The sequence below is a fragment of the Anomaloglossus baeobatrachus genome, chromosome 1, assembly GCF_048569485.1.
Source record: "Anomaloglossus baeobatrachus isolate aAnoBae1 chromosome 1, aAnoBae1.hap1, whole genome shotgun sequence".
Classification (NCBI taxonomy): domain Eukaryota; kingdom Metazoa; phylum Chordata; class Amphibia; order Anura; family Aromobatidae; genus Anomaloglossus; species Anomaloglossus baeobatrachus.
In genome coordinates, this window is record NC_134353.1 from 696370109 (window position 1) to 696389115 (window position 19007).

The 19007-nt window shown below is 50.6% G+C and overlaps 1 protein-coding gene across 2 annotated transcripts in view; it reads left to right on the forward strand.

Moving 5' to 3' along the window:
- Positions 1-19007, forward strand: part of LIMK2 (LIM domain kinase 2) — a 60039-nt gene that overhangs the window by 20356 nt on the left and 20676 nt on the right. For both annotated transcript variants that reach the window (XM_075341755.1, XM_075341754.1), the window contains exons 4-14: positions 6726-6835; positions 7671-7835; positions 7998-8088; positions 8218-8381; positions 8641-8815; positions 8908-8994; positions 10087-10215; positions 16187-16243; positions 16594-16659; positions 16768-16942; positions 17028-17083. In XM_075341755.1, coding sequence (XP_075197870.1) covers positions 6726-6835; positions 7671-7835; positions 7998-8088; positions 8218-8381; positions 8641-8815; positions 8908-8994; positions 10087-10215; positions 16187-16243; positions 16594-16659; positions 16768-16942; positions 17028-17083 — 1275 coding nt within the window. The remainder of the gene's footprint in view (positions 1-6725; positions 6836-7670; positions 7836-7997; positions 8089-8217; positions 8382-8640; positions 8816-8907; positions 8995-10086; positions 10216-16186; positions 16244-16593; positions 16660-16767; positions 16943-17027; positions 17084-19007) is intronic.

Here is a 19007-nt window from a genome sequence, read left to right on the forward strand (position 1 = left end):
TGCGAGAGGGCGGGGCGGCAGATGAGAAAGGGCGCAGCGGATGGAAGATGGGAAAGGGCGCAGCGGGTGGAGGAGTGGCAGAGGATGGGAAAGGGCGCAGCGGATGGATGATGGGGAAATGGCGCAGCGGATGGATGGGAAATGGCGCAGCAGATGGAGGAGCGGCAGAGGATGGGGGGCGGGGAGGTGAGATGGGGATACCTACCTTACAGGATGGATCTAGGCAGCAGGATCACAGCAGACAGAAGAGGCAGCACAGCAGATGAAGGAGGCAACAGATCGAGGAGGGTGAGAGGGGGCAGTAGATGGAAAATGGGAGAGAGCAGGCAGCAGATCGGGGAGGGGGGCAGAGTCTGATGGGAGAGAGAGATGGCACATGGAGGAGGGGGGGCCCCGGGGGGAGGGTGGCTTGCAGCACATGTGGGGGGAGGGTGGCTTGCAGCACGTGGGGGGAGGGTGGCTTGCAGCACATGTGCTGAAAGCCAGCCACCCTCCCCCCACATGTGCTGCAAGCCAGCCACCCTCCCCCCACATGTGCTGCAAGCCAGCCACCCTCCCCCACATGTGCTGCAAGCCAGCCACCCCCCACGTGCAGCACATGGAGGGATAGGAGTTGTGGCGATGGAGAAGGGGCAGCTGATGAAGGAGGCGGCGGCCGCCGATCGGGAACAGTGGGGGCCGATTCGGGGGCAGCAGCGGCTGAAAAAGGTGGGTGCGACGGCGGCGGGGACAGTGGCGAGCATGGCGGCGGGGACAGCGGGGGAGCGGCGGCGGGGACAGCAGTGGAGCGGGAGCATGGCGGCGGGGACAGCGGTGGAGCGGGAGCATGGCGGCGGGGACAGCGGTGGATCGGGAGCGGCGGCGGGGACAGCGGTGGATCGGGAGCGGCGGCGGGGACAGCGGTGGATCGGGAGCGGCGCCGGGGACAGCGGTGGATCGGGAGCGGCGCCGGGGACAGCGGTGGATCGGGAGCGGCGCCGGGGACAACGGTGGATCGGGAGCGGCGCCGGGGACAACGGTGCATCGGGAGCGGCGGCGGGGACAGCGGTGCATCGGGAGCGGCGGCGGGGACAGCGGTGGAGCGGGAGCATGGCGCCGGGGACAGCGGTGGATCGGGAGCGTAGCGCCGGGGACAGCGGTGCATCGGGAGCGTGGCGCCGGGGACAGCGGTGCATCGGGAGCAGCGGCGGGGACAGCGGTGGAGCGGGAGCATGGCGCCGGGGACAGCGGTGGATCAGGAGCGTGGCGCCAGGGACAGCGGTGGATCGGGAGCAGCGGCGGGGCGATCGGAGACAGCGGCGGGGACAGCGGTGCATCGGGAGCGTCGGCGGGGACAGCGGTGGAGTGGGAGCATGGCGCCGGGGACAGCGGTGGATCAGGAGCGTGGCGCCGGAGACAGCGGCGGGGACAGCGGTGGATCGGGAGCAGCGGCGGGGCGATCGGGGACAGGGGCGGGCGGCGGGGACAGGGGCGGGCGGCGGGGACAGCAACTTACCGCTCTCCTCGGCTTCCAGGGACGGTCACAGGCCGCAGATCCACATTGATTGGAGAGAGCGGTCACAAGACCGGTCTCTCCAATCAGAGCTGGGGGCGGGTGAAGCATCGATCACCCAGCTCCAGCCAATGGCCAGTGCTACAGCAGCACTGATCAGGGCTGGATTTCAATGTTCCAGCCATTTTCAATGGCTGGAACATTACAGTGGCTGTAATTGGCTGAGCGGCGTTCGTCAGCCAATCACAGCCTCTGTAGGTTCGGGGAGGAGACACCACCCCTCCTGAGGTCAGGCAGAGGTCCCCTCCTTCCCGAATCTACCGTTTTAATTAAACAAATTTCACTCCCCGGGGCTCCGGGACCGCGATTTCACCATGACGTACTGAGTACGTCATGGGTCGTTTAGCACCATGTCACCATGACGTACTCAGTACGTCAAAGGTCGTTAAGGGGTTAAAGGGAACCTGTCAGGTGTCCTGTGCACCCAGAACCATGAGCAGTTCTGGGTGCATATTGCTAATCCCTGCCTAACCGTCCCTGTATACACTAGCATAGATAAAGAGATCTTTAGAAAAAGGATTTTTAAAGATCCTCTGATATGCTAATGAGCGCAGGGACTAGTCCCGAAGGAAATTTTTTTTTTTCCCCTTGACTAGTCTGCCCTCTTAGCATGTTAGCACGCTCTTGTGGGCGTGCTAACATGGTATTCAGTGCTCATTGCCCAGCGTAGTCATAGGTGACGCTCGTACCTATGTCCTTTGTCACCGCCTCAGACGCCGGATTTTGGCTCCGTGCGCATGATCAGAATGCCCAGCACTTTCAGTCATGTGCACTAGACCTCTCTGAAGCCGGGACGCGTACCCCTGGCTTCATAGTGCGCATGACCAGAAGTGCTGGGATATGTGATCATGTGCACTGAGCCTAAATCCATCGTGTCAGCTGATCCATATGCTAGATGGATTGCACAGCATTCGGTCAAATTGTGCCCACTTTTGGGTGCACACCCCCAGAGCGTATGTGCCTGACAGTGGGCACAAAAACAATCTGGACTTACTCATAAATCTTGGGGATGGAACTTGGCTGTAGTACTAGTCCTTCACATTGTCTCACTGGTGTTGCACTATTATACAGCAATTAACACCCAATCTGTAGTGCTGGCAGTAAGTCTCTCAAAATAAAGTCAGTAAATAGCATTAAGAGATTCTATTGTTAAAACATAGTTTTTAATAATAATATTTGAAAATAGGGATAGACCCACAATAATAAGAACCTATGCAGACCACCTCTTAACACAACAAAGGACATATAGAAGTATAAAAAAGCAATACTAAAATCCTTGGCAGGTGTAAATTGTTACAACCTCACCCAGTCCAGAAGACCGGTTGTTGTAATTCATGGAGCAACTTTAGGGGCCACATCAGCACAGATGCCCGATTGGTCCTAGTTGTCACTGTCGTGCCCCATTTAGTGGCTCCTGCCCTCATAAGGGCCTTACCAAAGTGTAATGTTGCACCTTGTGTCCCCAAAAAGAAAACCATCACTGCCGAGGCATTTTCAAGGGAGTTTATTTTCAGGGGGCAAAAGAGGAATAAGATCTAACTACAAAAAACCTGCTAGATAATCCAAACACCACATCTGCAACAGGTCCTGTAGTGATAGGAAGCCATTATCGGTGTGCAGAGTGCTGCACTACTAGAGTAAAAAAAATTGGGGAGGGTTAACACTGATGAGGGGCAAACGCCCCAAAACAGTTTCTATAGTTAAGTTTCAGGTTTGGCATTTATATCTGCTCATGTTACAAGGCACAATGATGTACGGTGTAGCCACTTCACCTAGGTGAAACTTTGCAAATTAGCCCCTATTGTTCTCCAGGAGAACTAATTTACATACTTGGGAATGGAAAAAGATGCATAATTCAGGCCTGATTGACTTAATTCCAGCTTGTGGAAGTTTGTGGGTTTTTTGTTTTTGTTTTTTTTTTTAATTCTGAATATGGCAAAATTGAGTATCTTTTTAGAGGGGATAAAAAGACCTCTTCAATTCAGCAGCTGGGAGTAGATGAGATGCTTACCAAGACCTCTCTCACTTCAAGATGCATTGAAAGTACAAGGCTGGGGCCACACGGGGGACTACTGCAATCCTCGCATGACACTCGGCTCACGCTGACAGCACAGCAGGAGCCGAGTGTCATGCGAGTGTCATTGCGACTGAGGTCCGATCATGTGGTCGAACCACAGCTGCCCCCCCGCAGGCCGACACTGAAGAGGGGAGGGAGGGATTTATCGCCCGCTATCCTCTGTTGCCGGCTATTGCCATTCTCGTCCTGCACTTGAGGTACACTGGTGTACTGCAAGTGCAGTGCGATGTTTCCCTCACCCCATAGACTTGAATGGGTGAGAGAGAGAGGATCGCATTGCACCCGCAGCATGCTGTGATTATTTTCTCGGTCCGATTAGGGCTGAGAAAATAATCGCTCATGGGTGCTGACACACAGGCTAATATTGGTCCGAGTGGAATGCGATGTTTTATCGCATTTCACTCACTCCGATTTTCATGCTGTGTGTCTTAGGCCTAATATGTACAGTGGTCTCAACTTCAGTAAATAAAAATGTGGAGGATAGTCTGGTTTTCTGGAGTAAAAAAAAAAACAAAAAAAAAAACTGCCCATATAATGAAAATTTCATAATTCCTCTCCCTCGCGCTGTGCCTTTCTTTGCTCTTCGGTATTTTTGGTCAGAATGTCACATCATGTACCTGGGCTACTGGTTGACAGTTTTGCCATGATTGTCCCATATGTGACATCATCATGTAGAATGTAGTGATTCGTTGGCAGGGACAAAAGTGACAATTTTGAAAGAGAAGCGTATTGAACAGTTTGCTTCACCTGAGTTCTATTAACTTTTTATTTGTTTTAGCAAATGTGTTGGAGTCATGATTTTGTGGTACATAGTAACATATAACTTTTACTGGTTCTCCTTTAGTTTACACAGCTCTCCTGTCACACAATGGCCGCTGGTGGAGGAGCATGTGACCAGTCCTGTCCATCAGCCTCCTCCAATAGAAAAACAGCTCATGTGAGAAAGCTGTTTTAATTGGAAGAGGCTGATGGACGGGACTGGTCACATGCTCCTCCACCAGCGGCCATTGTGTGACAGGAGAGCTGTGTAGACTAAGGAAGATGTCACAAACTAGTGCATGAGGAGACCCCGTAATACTTCTAAGTGCTATAACATCATGTTTCCCAAAGTATTTGTTAAAATCAAGATTAAGTAGACAACCTCTTTCAATTCCAGAACTCTTACATATGATTACCGTATTTTTTGGACCATAAGACGCACTTTTTTTTTTCCCCCAAACATTGGGGGAAAGTAGGGGGTGTGTCTTATGGTCTGAATATGGGACTGCGGCCAGGAATGAGGGTGCTGCGGTGGAGCGAGTCATCGGCGGCACGAGCAGGCTGTGGCCGCGCCTGCCGTGACCACGTGGGCCCGCTCATTACATATGCACGCCCATCCTCCCGTCCATCTCTCAGCGCTGACAGGTGGGCGGAATGATGGGCGGGGGGTGCGCGCATAGTAAACAGCCGGCCGTGATCACCCCTGGCAACTACAGCCTGGAGGGATCATGTGCGGCTGTATTCACTGCCTCCCGTGCATCATCATCAGCGCGGGGTGCAGTGAATAAGTACGGTACACTCACCCGGGCCGTCACCGTTCCCCTGCAGCACCGCGATCTCCTCCTGTCTGCCGGCCAGCTGATCTGTGTAGCGAGCGGGGAGCACAGCGATGACGTCATCGCTGTGCGCGCCGCTAGTCACGCAGGTCAGCTGATCGGCAGATAGCAGGACAAGTGATACTGCAGGGAACAGTAACGGCTCCACACAGGTCAGCAGTGCTGCTGCCTGCCGCCACAGACGGGGAGGAGCAGTGCTGCATGGAGCGAGGAAAGGTGAGTATAAATGTTTATTTTTTTTGTGTGATACAGGATACATGCCATATAGCAGGATGGATGGCGCCGTATAGCAGGATGGATGGCGCCGTATAGCAGGATGGATGGCGCCGTATAGCAGGATGGATGGCGCCGTATAGCAGGATGGATGGCGCCGTATAGCAGGATGGATGGCGCCGTATAGCAGGATGGATGGGGCCATATAGCAGGATGGAAGGGAGCATATAGCAGGATGGAAGGGAGCATATAGCAGGATGGATGGGGAGCATATAGCAGGATGGATGGGGAGCATATAGCAGGATGGATGGGGAGCATATAGCAGGATGGATGGGGAGCATATAGCAGGATGGATGGGGAGCATATAGCAGGATGGATGGGGAGCATATAGCAGGATGGATGGGGAGCATATAGCAGGATGGATGGGGAGCATATAGCAGGATGGATGGGGAGCATATAGCAGGATGGATGGGGAGCATATAGCAGGATGGATGGGGAGCATATAGCAGGATGGATGGGGAGCATATAGCAGGATGGATGGGGAGCATATAGCAGGATGGATGGGGGCCATATAGCAGGATGGATGGGGGCCATATAGCAGGATGGATGGGGGCCATATAGCAGGGTGGCAGTATATAGCAGGATGGGGTACATATACAAGGCAGGAGGATCATTACCAGGATGGGGTACCTTAGCAGGGAATTTGGGGACATTACCCCCATAATAGTGTCAGCAGCAGATCCTCGCCCCATAAGTGTGTCATGACCACATTTTTTGCTTTTAAAATTTTATTTTCCTCCTCTGAAACCAGGGTGCGTCTTATGGTCCGGTGCGTCTTATAGTCCGAAAAATACAGTATATTGAGCGGCTCAGGATTATTGTTCCTTTTGATTGTAGCCACAACTAGAAAACAGTTGAATATCTCTGAAAGAATTAAGAAAACATAAGTCAAACCTTGGCTATCCCTCAAAGTACTAAAATATTCCTGTTTTGCAATTTTCAAGTTACATGCAGGAATTTTTTTTATTTAATGAATTGTCTTTTATTAATGAAAGGAAATATGTGACGATATTATGTGTGAATGTCCATTATTTCCTATACAATAGATGCTGATACGTGATAAATGCCAGGTTGGATCACGTAGTGTACGCTGTCTGATGTGATGAAATCTGTGCTTTGCAGCTGTTTTTTTTTTTCTAACAAAGTTGTAGGGCACTTAAAACCAGTCTGTGGTGCGTTCATGTCGCACATTACCTTGTGGTCCTTAAACATTTCCGCTGTCCTTCAGGTGGTCTCCCAGTACAAGTTCCACCCCGAATGCTTCTCGTGCTCTGGATGCCGGGCTATGATAGAGGAGGGCGAGTCGTTCAGCTTGGTCGAGAGCACAACTCTGTTGTGGTGAGAACCCTCTAATGAGATATTCACAGACCTATCCGGATGCTTTGTGACGTGGCCACAACTAAAATGTAAAGAAATGAAATTTATGTTGCGCTATCCTAACCATGATCATAAAGTTAGGTCATTTGCTTAAGTGAAGATTTTTTCCACCTAAACTAAGAGCTTATGATGTTGAAACGGAGACCTTGATTCTAACGATGTCACTTACTGGGTTGCTTGTTGTAGTTTTGCTAAAATCAACCGCTCAGTAAGTGACACATTGCTGCAATCCGGGTCTCTGTCTCTACATTATGCTGCTCTCGGATGGGGGAGCAAAAACCTGCTGACGCATTCCCTTCAGTTTCAGAATAAAATCAATATAGTGCATAACTTTGCAGTATAGTCCTGTTTCTATATCACTCTAGTAGCCATTTTTGATGACCACTCACAGTATGTTCCACTAGATGCCTGTTCTGTGGGCTACACTGAAGCACGCAGCATTCTTCACGTGCGGCTAGGCTGCAGTCTTCAGTGTGGGATAGGACTTTAGAGTTCGCTCCCACACTGAACACCGTAGGTAAGCGTGACCGTGTAGGGCTCTACAAGTCTGTAGTAAGTGACTGCAGCCTAAGGCCGGACAATCCCTTTTAATGTATTAAAGTGTCAAATTGTGCAGACTCCTACAGCAAAGCCGATCAAGAAAATGATGATTGACAGCAAATGGTCAAAAACTCCTTGAGAACCTCTTTAATTATGAATTAAACTTGTACATTAGGATATAATTGTCACCAGATATGATTATTTCTGCATGTTATTGGTGGATTGATTTGTTTTTCCTTATTTTTCACTATTCTAGTGGCCCATGTCACAAGCTGCTTCTTCTACGGCCACAGTTTGAGGGGCTCTGCAACGAATCGGCTAAAGAGCAGCATCCTCACACATTAACCCTTTTACGACTGCCTTCCCATACAGGGGGGAGTAGAGGCTTCTCTGTATCAGTGGAGGACATGAAGGTCACCCAGTGAGTTTCCAGTACAGTTACCTTTAATGTACATATGGCATCTTTTTACATTAATCATTGTAAGACCTTTTCCAATAGGTACATCTGGAAAAATAAATAAAATGAACGATGACGGCTAGTTGATGCATTTACTTTTTTAATCTGATGTTTCTCTCCTTACAGGGTGACACTCGACGCTCGTAACTTGCTGTTCCCAGGGGATCGCATCTTAGAAATTAATGGCTCTCCTGTCGGTGCAATGCCGCCAAAAGAGGTAAGAGGTTTTTGGGTTATTTGGATAAAAGCTAATGTGTCTATATAATGCTTCTAAGAATATCAGTAATAGAGTGATGAAGGTAATTAACTGTCTGCTCGTTATCGCCTTCCCTCACACTTTTCTTAGGCTGATGATTTGCTTAGCTATACTGACCGGGCGCTGCAACTTCTGATAGAACACAACCCTCCGGTGACCTCCCCTGTGACTAGAGATGTCCCGAAATCTCCCTCCTTGCAACCACGTGAGGGCAAGGTCATCTCTGAAAGTAACGCCAAACGTGGCTCCATCCGGTTAGAATATAATTACACTTTGCTTTATCCTGTACCCCTGTCTTTTCTAGTTCTTCTTTTGGTATGGAGTCCATTAATCTCCTAGTTATATTGCTGTCTTCTCATATTCTCCTGTCCTGTTTCTTGCTCCACATTGATTCTCCATGTCGCAGAATGTTTTTTTTTTTTCTTGTGGAGTTTGTGCACCATCATTTCACTTTATTTCACAGTCTACATATGTGTTAATGGTTGGTTTATCTATTATTTTTTTTTTGATCAGGCGCAGTAACAGTAACACCCGCTGCTCTGGACCCTGCTCTCCCAAAGACACCCGATGTGTTTCCCGGTCCGAGTCCCTTCGCTGTGCAGTAGGTGGACCGCAGCAGATCTTTCGACCATGTGAGCTTCTTCACGGTGAAGAACTAGGAAAAGGTTTCTTTGGTCGAGCTATAAAGGTAATTTGTTATAAAAGTTGTATTTGTAAAGCATTTTTGTGCATCCTGTAAATACAACTTAGTATATTGTGCTGTTCTCTTTGGCTCTACAGGTCATACATAGAGCCACTGGCAAAGTGATGGTTATGAAAGAGTTAATACAGTTTGACGAACAGACACAAAAAACTTTCCTTACAGAGGTTGGTAGGATAATGAATCTGGTCTAACCCATTTTCTTAAGGAAACTTTTAACCCGGTTAACCTATATATTTGTTATGGAGCCAGTCAGGCTGAAGGGGGCTTTACACGCTACGACATCGCTAATGCGAACTCGTTGGGGTCACAGAATTGTTGACGCACATCCGGTCGCATTAGCGATGCCGTTGCGTGTGACACCGATGAGCTATTTTGCTTCGTTGCAAAAACGTGCAAAATCGCTCATCGGTGACATGGGGGTCCATTCTCAAAAATCATTACTGCAGCAGTAACAAGGTTGTTCCTCCTTCTTGCGGCAGCACACATCGCTCCGTGTGACACCGCAGGAACGAGGAAGCTCTCCTTACCTGCCTCCCGGCCGCTATGCTACAGGAAGGAAGGAGGTGGGCGGGATGTTACGTCCCGCTCAGCTCCGCCCCTCTGCTGCTATTGGGCGGCCGCTCATTGACGTTGCTGTGACGCCGCACAGACTGCCCCCTTTGAAAGGAGGCGGTTCACCGGTCACAGCGACGTCGCCGGGCAGGGAAGTATGTGTGACGGGTCTGGGCGATGTTGTGCGGCACGGGGAGCGATTGGCCCGTTTCGCGCATCAGATGGGGGCGGGTACCCACACTAGCGATATCGGGACCGATATCGCAGTGTGTAAAGCCTGCTTAAAGTCAGTTAATTTAATAGCAGACCTCTTTGTCTAATAGCCATGGTCAGCTCCTGCTGCCATAAACTATTTAGATTCCACGGTCATCCTCGGACAGTAGCATTTAAACAGTGTGGATGCCGGTGCTGACACATACTGGCTTTTGTCGGGTTACCATAGCAGTCGGAGGCATGATGAGGGCCCTTGTCGCTGCCATCTTGGTACTCCAGTCAATACCAATGAAAGAATGCTGTCGAAAACTACAACTTGTAATGCAGAAACCAAGCCCTAATATGGCTATGTTGGCAGATAAAAAAAAAAGTTATGTATCTTGGAAGAAGGAAAGGAAAAAATAAGAGGTCAAACATGAAAAGTCGTCCAGGCATTATGGGTTAATTTGTCACACCAGAATACTTATTACTTTGTCTTTTCTGTCTCCCAGGTCAAGGTCATGAGGTCCCTGGATCATCCTAATGTTCTGCGTTTTATTGGGGTTCTCTATAAGGATCGGAGGCTGAACCTGCTGACTGAATATATAGAATGTGGCACCCTAAAGGATTTCCTAAGAGGGGTGAGCCTTTGCGATTGAGCAAGGAGACCTTTCTAGTTCGAATAGTTTTCATGCAGTTAATATTTAGGTTTTTTTTTTTGTTTTTTTTTTTTTATTTATAATGCCAATGGATAATTCTTACCAGGTTTTCTTTATCGTTCCTTATGGGAGACCCAAACCATGGGTGTATAGCTTCTGCCTCCGGAGGACACACAAAGAACTACACTCAAACGTGTAGCTCCTCCCTCCCAGCATATACACCCCCTGGTAGCCAGTCCTAGCCAGTTTTTTGCTTTGTGTCAGGAGGATCACACACACACATGCATCCTCTTTTGATTTTTCATTTTTTCTAAAGATTTGGAAGAAAAGCGGGTCCACTGGACTCCCGGCATGTCCCTTCTCACCCCCCTGGCGGCGGTGCTGTTAAGGTTGACTTCAGGGCAGGAGCCCTTCATGCCGCGCTCCTTCACCATCCCTTAGGGGCTCTGGCTTGAAGTTAGAGCCAACACGGTTCTCACTGCCTTGCAGGAGACCGGCCTCCATCCGCAGCCCTTGTGCAGGACCCTGCTGGAAGGAGCACTGAACCCCCACCCCACCAGGGACTGGGCCCTGCGTCTCAAAGCTAAGTATAGAGACGTTATTCAGAGGGTCCTTCTGCAATGTGGGGCACTTTTATTGGGGGGGACAGTGATTTACTTTGATAATGCTGCTTTTTACTGTGTTTCCGGCCGGTTCCACGGTTTTTACTGGGAACCGCGCCGATGATGCCTGATTGTCGGCCGCATGCATAACTCTAGGCCCCGGTTTCAGCCGCGGCCTAGTTTCGTTTCGTTCCCCTGCATGTCAGTCATGCAGGGGGACACTGCAGCGCCGCCCGCCGGCCGCTCTGCACAGGGGAGGACACTCCTATCTGAGGAGATGATTCCCTCCCCTGTACATCTCCTTAGCCCTCAGATTCCCGCTCCTGGGTTAACCCCCGCCCCCCCCCCCCCCCCCCTCACTCCGGCGCCATTTTCTCAGCGTTCTTAATACACTGGTCGGCGCTGGCTGCTCTGCAGTGCAGAGGGAGTTAATATCTGGCTGGGGGTCCAGGCTTGGAATCCGGAGGGCGCACATAATAGCGGCCTGATAAGTAACAACCTTTGGTTGTGCACTTTTATGCACTCTCAGGGCATTCTGAAGGAGTTAATTCTTTATTATAGAACCTCCTCCTCAGCAGCATGTCTCACACTAGGAGCAAGGCTCCAAGGCTGTACACTACATGCTCTGCATGTAAGCTCATATTGCCTGAACCGGCACAGACCACACACTGTAATGGTCTCATGTGGTGGTGCCTCAGCCTGGAGTCTCCCCAGGCTGAACCCCTGTCTTGGGTAGCATCTTTTTCCAATGCTATTTCCCAGTCCTTTGCAGACTCCATTGGACAGTTGTCTCGGACGCTGCTAAGCATGCATCAGCCCCCTTCTCAGGGTGCCTCTGATGCTCCAGCTCGCTCTGCAGAGCTCACAGAGTCTGTTTCATCTAATCCCAGACCCCGTCCTCCTAAACGGAGACGCAGGGACTCCTTTCCTTCCTCGCCCCACGGCTCTGCCTCACGGGCCGAGTCACAAGGCGAGGAGGATACCCTTACTGTGGGCTCAGACGCTTCGTCTCTGTACCCCATTGATACCGATGGTGATGCAGATGTTAGCGATTTGATGCGTCCATTAACTCCGTTCTGGACCTTAACCCTCCAGTGTCAGAAGAACAGGCCTCTTGGGTAGGAAAACATCAGTTTATCTCACCTAAGAGAGCAGGCCACTGTGACTAAACCCAGGGCCTGTCCTGACAAACGCTTTCTTAAGCGTACTTCTGACTTACTGGGGGCTCGGACGCTCTCCATGTACCCTATTGATCTGTCCGAAAGTGACGCAGATGCTAATGATTTGATTGCGTCCATTATATTTATACTGGACCTCAATCCGCCTGTATCAGGGGAGGACCCCTCTTTGGCAGAAAAGCATCAGTATACCTTGCCTAAGAGAACAAAGAGTGTGTTCCTTATCCACTCCACCATTCAGGTCACTGTGACCAAGCCCAGAGCTTGTCCTGACAGACGCTTCCAGAGCGTGGTTCTGATGACTGTTTCCCCCTTCCACCAATGGTGGTCAAGGAGTGGGCTCACACCAAGGGTGGACCCTCCGGGGTCTAGATTTTCAGCCCGGACAGTTGTCGGCTCCTCTCTGAGGATCCCACTGTCCGCCAGGTTGTCCTTCTGGCCAAATCTATATATGAGGCGGCAGGGGCCTCGTTCTCCCCATCTTTGCAGCAGTGCGAGCTCTCAAGCCATCTCTGCTTCTTGGGAGGAGATGCATTCCCTCACCAGGGCCTTTTTGCCCGAATTGGTTGCCTTAACTTCCAGGCTTCAGTCTTTTCATCCTATAGCTAGAGACTGTCACCGCACTGCGGTGGCCTCGGCCACTTCCCTCGCTATCCGCAGGTTCCTGTGGCTTCGAGAGTGGAAGGCAGATGCTTCTTAAAAAGTTTCCTTGCTGGACTCCCTTTTGCTGGGACCAGTCTATTCGGTGAACAACTGGATGAAATTATTAAGGAAGCTTTTGGCAGGAAGAGTACTTCCATGCCACAACCCAGGAAACCTTCCAGGGCAGGAACCAGTCGAGGTTTCGTTCCTTTCGTTTCCTCTAACTGGTCGTCCTCTAAGCCCTCGGCCTCGTCCACTATCTCAGCCAAGGTCCGTAAACCAACTGGCGCATGAAGCCGTGTCCTAAGTCGGCAGGAGCTGCTGCCACCAGGGCAGCCTCCTCTTGATTATCTGGCCACGCCAGTAACGTCCTTAGTCGGTGGCAGGCTCTCCCTCTTGGGCGACGTGTGGTTGCAACACGTCTTCGATCAGTGGGTGTGGGTTACCCTCTCCCACGGCTACAAAACGGATTTTTTCTGACAACTCCCCCCTGCTCCAAGGCAGCCGCCTTCTCACAGGCCGTGGCATTCTTGCAGGCCAATGGAGTAATTGTACCAGTTCCCGACTGGGAACGGTTCTGAGATTTCTACTCAAATCTCTTCCTAGTCCCCGAAAAGGACGGTGCTTCCGACCTGGATCTCAAGCTTCTCAACAAGCATGTTCAGGTGCGGCAATTTTGCAGAAATCTCTGCGATCAGTCAATGACCCAAGGAGATTTCTTAGCATCCATCGACATCAGAGATGTCTCTCTGCATGTGCCATTCGCAGTTTCCCACCAGCGTTGGCTACGTTTTGTAATCAGAAGGAACATTTCCAATCGTGGCTCTCCCCTTGGGCTAGCCACGGCCCTTTGTGTATTCACCAATTGCGGTGCTGCTCCTCCAGGGGTTGGTAGTGATTCCTTCCTGGACGCCCTTCTAGTCAGGGCTTCATCCAGTGCAGACTGTCAGCGGAGTGTCTCGCTCACTCTCGCTACGCTTGCAAGTCCACTCTGACCCCGACCCAGGAACTTACGTACCTAGGGATGCAATTCGAGACTCTGCTGGCGCTTGTGAAGCTGCCCTTAGTCATACAGCAGTCTCTTCATCTGGCGGTTCGCTCTCTGCTGAGGCTCCGCCGTCATTCCATCAGGCACCTCATGCAGGTGCTGGGTCAGATGATGGCGTCAATAGAAGCGGTTCCCCTTGCCAGTTCCATCTGCGTCCCCTGCAGCTGGACATTTTCCGCTGTTGGGGCAAGGGACTTCTTCCTTGCACAGACTGGTGGCTCTGTCGCCACAGACCAGGAGCTCTCCTTAAGTGGTGGCTTCGGCCCCTCTCTCTGTACCAGGGACGCTCCTTTCTGGCCCCGTCCTGGGTGATTCTGACCACGGGCCAGTCTATCCGGCTGGGGAGCAGTTTCTCCACCACCGAGCATAGGGCACTTGGACACCGTCCGAATCAGCCCTTTCGATCAATGTGCTAGAAATCAGGGCTGTAGTCCTTGGACTCGCAGCCGCCTAGCAATGTTGGAAGTTCAACATATCCTTCAGTGGACGGAGGACTCGCAGTCCACATCCCAGGCGCAGAAAACTGGGAGGCAGATTATCCCAGCCGTCTAACCGTGGGCAGCGGCGGGTGAGCCCTGCATCCGGCAGTGTTCCGGTCAATTTAGCAGGCGGGGCACTCCGGAAGTGGATCTATGGCATCCCGGCACAACAACAAGGTCCCGGTTTACGTGGCTCGCTCCCACGATCCTCAGGCCTTGGCACGCGCTGGTTCCAGATTGGTCCCAGTTCCGTCTGGCCTACGTGTTTCCCCCTCTAGCTCTCTTGCCCAGAGTCCTGCGCAAGATCAAAATGGAGGGCCGTCGGGTCGTACTTATCGCCCCAGGCGAGCTTGGTTTCCAGACCTGCTCCGTCTGTTCGTAGAGGTGCTGTGGCATCTCCCGGACCGGCCAGACGTTCTCTAAGAGGGTCCGTTTTCCACAACAACTCTGCGGCTCTCAGATTGACGGCGTGGCTCTTGAGCCCTGAATCCTTACGGCTTCAGGCATTCCTTCCGAGGTCATCTTCACTATGACTCAGGCTCGGAAGTCTTCCTCGGCCAGGATTTACCTCAGGACTTGGAGAATTTTCCTGTCCTGGTGTCGTTCTTCCGGCCATGCTCCTTGGCCGTTTTTTCCTTGCCGACCATCCTGTCCTTTCTACAGCCCGGCCTGCAGCTAGGTCTGTCCCTCATTCCCTCAAGGGACAGGTCTCGGCTCTGTCAGCATTTTTCCAGCGGCATATCACCCGACTGGCCCAGGTGCGCTCCTTCATGCAGGGCGCATCTTACATCATTCCGCCTTACCGGCGGTCTCTGGATCCCTGAGACCTTACTCGGGTCCTCATGGCCTTACAGAAACCCCCCTTTGAGCCTCTTAGGGAGGTTTCGTTGTTTAGTCTTTCACAGAAAGTGGTCTTTCTGGTGGCCATAATTTATCTCAAGAGAGTCTTTTATTTGACTGTGCTCTCTTCGGAGTCACCCTTTTTGGTTTTTTTCGCCAAGACAAGGTGATTCTCCGTCCAACTCCGGGCCTTCTCCCTAAGGTGGTGTCCCCTTTCCACCTTAACCAGGACATTTCATTGTCTTCCCTTTGTTCGGCCCCTGTGCATCGCTTTGAGAAAGCGTTGCATGCTTTAGATTTGGTGCGGACGCTCCGGATCTATGTGTCACGCACCGCTGTTTCTTAGGCGGTGCACCTCTCTTGTGTGCTGACCGTACGTCAGCGCAAGGGTCTCTCGGCTTCTCAACCGACCCTAGCTCATTGAATAGGTCGGCCATATCCGATGCCTACCAATGTTCTCAGATGCCTCCCCCCGCTGGGGATTAAGGTGCACTCGACCAGAGCCGTCGGTGCCTCTTGGGCTACGGCTCAGCAGGTCTGTCAGGCTGCCACGTGGTCTAGTCTGCACTTTTTTTCGAAGCACTACCAAGTGCATGCTCATGCTTCGGCAGATGCGAGCTTGGGCGGACGCATCCTTCGGACGGCTGTCGCCCATTTGTGAAGTTAGGTTTCGCCTACTTCTCAGTGTCTGTTTATTTCCCACCCATGGACTGCTTTGAGACGTCCCATGGTTTGGGTCTCCCATAAGGAACGATAAAGAAAGAGAATTTTGTTTACTTACCGTAAATTCTTTTTCTTATAGTTCTGACATGGGAGACCCAGCACCCTCCCTGTTGCCTGTTGGCAGTTTTCTTGTTCCGTGTAATTCACCGGCTGTTGTTGTAGACAGAGGTTCCGGTTGTTCCGGGTTTTGCTCTCTCTACTTGTGGGTGGATGTCCTCCTTCAGCTTTTGCACTAAACTGGATAGGACTGGCTACCAGGGGGTGTATATGCTGGGAGGGAGGAGCTACACGTTTGTGTAGTTCTTTGTGTGTCCTCCGGAGGCAGAAGCTATACACCCATGGTTTGGGTCTCCCATGTCGGAACTATAAGAAAAAGAATTTACGGTAAGTAAACAAAATTCTCTTTTTTATTTCCTCCCCCCTCCGTTCTTCCTTGTGTAGGACACCTGTCCTTGGCAGCAGAAGGTCTCATTTTCTAAGGACATTTCATGCGGCATGGTAAGTTTGAACCTTTACTGTTATTCTATAATGAATATAAAGGGGCATCGCTGATACAGCATTGTTAGTTTTCCTGCCCAGTGGTGGTCTCCTGACTAGTCCTCTGTGCAGGGAAATGGGACCAGGCTGTGCTTCCGTGCACAGCAGAGATTTGTGCTATGCTGTGAAGGGGACAGTGTGCTAAATGAACACTGCAGCTTTTTTTTATTTTCAGGACCGATGGAGATCCCAGAAGCTAAATCCTCAAAAATGATAGACTTATGGCTTATCCTAGCTACATGCCATCACTTTAAGAGATGGGAATGCTTTTTTAAACTTATGTTAGAAATAATATTTAGTTTTCCTTTTAGGCATACCTTCATTCTATGAGTATCATCCATAGAGACCTCAACTCGCACAACTGTCTCATCAAACTGGTAATGTTTAATTTTTAGTAAAATTTCCCCCCAGTCGTTCCCCGTCCAGTTTCATTTTTGTACGTGTTTGGTGAATAAAATCATCATCTTTGTGCCCAATTCTTGTAGGATGGCACTGTGGTGGTAGCAGATTTTGGCCTTTCCAGACTTATTGTGGAAGAGAAGCCCAGGCCTCCTCCAGAAAAGCCGCCCACAAAAAAGAGAACGCTACGGAAGACTGACCGCCGGAAACGTTACACTGTCGTTGGCAACCCATACTGGATGGCACCAGAAATGTTAAATGGTAATGAATAATTAAACCTTATTGTGTACTAGAACAAGGAACAATATTTTGAACATATTGATCATATTCTATTATTCAATAATAGGTAAACAGTATGATGAGAAGGTGGACGTGTTTTCATTTGGGATTGTGCTGTGTGAGGTAAGAAGACTACTATTTGGGGGTACAATGCCCCAACATTGGCATTTTTTTCTATAATTTTATCTTGCAAAATAATAAGCATAAAAAAGACGTTTTTGTATAATCACAATCGTACTGACCCTCAGAATAAAGTAATGTGTTATTTATGCCATTTAGTTGACTAAGTCATAGTTTAACCCCTTCAGCCCCGGGGCACTTTCAGTTTTTGCGTTTTTTGTTTTTTTGCTCCCCTTCTTCCGAGAGCCGTAATTTTTTTTTATTTTTCCGTAAATCTTGCCATATGAGGGCTTGTTTGTTCCCGTTGTTGCGGGACAAGTTGTACTTTTCAATGAAACCATAAGTTTTACCATATGGTGTACTGGAAAACAGCAAAAAAATTCCAAGTGTGGAAAAACTGCAAAAAAAAGTGTGGTGGCACAATAGTTTTTGGGATTTTTTATTCACGGTGTTCACTATATGGTAAAACTGATGTGTGGGTATGATGCCTGAGGTCGGTGCGAGTTTGTAGACACCAAACATGTATAGGTTTACTTGTATCTAAGGGGTTAAAAAAAATTCACAAGCTTGTCCAATAAAAGTGGCGTACGTTTTGCGCCATTTTCCGAAACCCGTGGAGTTCTCATTTTTTGGTATCTATGGCTCAGTGACTGCTTATTTTTGGGTCTCGCGATGACGTTTCTAATGGTACCATTTTTGCGCAGATGCTACGTTTTGATCGCCTGTTATTGCATTGTGCGTAAAACTTGCAGCGACCAAAAAACGTAATTTTGGCGTTTGGTAAACGGCGTAGTGGCAAAAAAAATTCCAATCAGATTAATTGATTTTATATTTTGATCGGGCATTTCTGAACGCGGCGATATCAAATGTGTGTTTATTTTTTAACCCTTTAATTTTCAATGGGGGGGAAAAGGGGGGTGATTTGAACTTTTAGGTTTTGTTTCTTTTTCTTCGGCGCTCCATTGGGAGACCCAGACGATTGGGTGTATAGCTACTGCCTCCGGAGGCCACACAAAGTATTACACTAAAAAGTGTAAGGCCCCTCCCCTTCTGCCTATACACCCCCCGTGGGATCACGGGCTGCTCAGTTTTCAAGCTTTGTGCGAAGGAGGTCAGACATCCACGCATAGCTCCACTGTTTTAGTCAGCAGCAGCTGCTGACTATGTCAGATGGAAGAAAAGAGGGCCCATACTAGGGCCCCCAGCATGCTCCCTTCTCACCCCACTCTTGTCGGCGGTGTTTGTTAAGGTTGAGGTACCCATTGCGGGTACGGAGGCTGGAGCCCACATGCTGCTTTCCTTCCCCATCCCCCTGAGGGCTCTGGTGAAGTGGGATCTTACCGGCCTCCAGGCTCTGAGGCCGGGCTCCATCCACAGACCCGGAGATCCTGCTGGAATGGAGCGGAGTATCGTCAGGGACAGGACCCTGCAACGTTAAGGTACTCTGTGTCCCCGTACAGTCTATGCACAGACACACTCCTGCGTTGCTGGGTGTGTTAGTGCGCCGGGGACAGTAGCGCTGCGCGCTTGGGCTTTACTCACTGCAGCTTAGCTGAGTGAGTTTATGTGTCGGGAACTACCGCGCCAGCCGCTGCTGGAGCTGCGGCGCGGCTGAGACTTGTGGTGCGCCGGGGACTTTCGCGCTGCCGTGCTTTTACGACGGCAGCGCTTATAAATCTAGTCCCCGGCTTTTGCGGCCTAGTTACGTTTCGTTCCCGCCCCCAACCCTGCCAGTCAGGGAAGGGGCGAGACGCTGTACAATGATCAGCGCCGAGGGCTGGAGTCTTATTTACATACTCCAGCCCTCTCACTGGGCACAGGGGGACGCCAGTTTCCCGCTCTTGTCTGGGGCACGCCCACGGCCCGCCCCTCTTCACAGGACGCCGGCAGCCATTCCTGCAGGCAATCTAAGCTGGAGAATGGACAC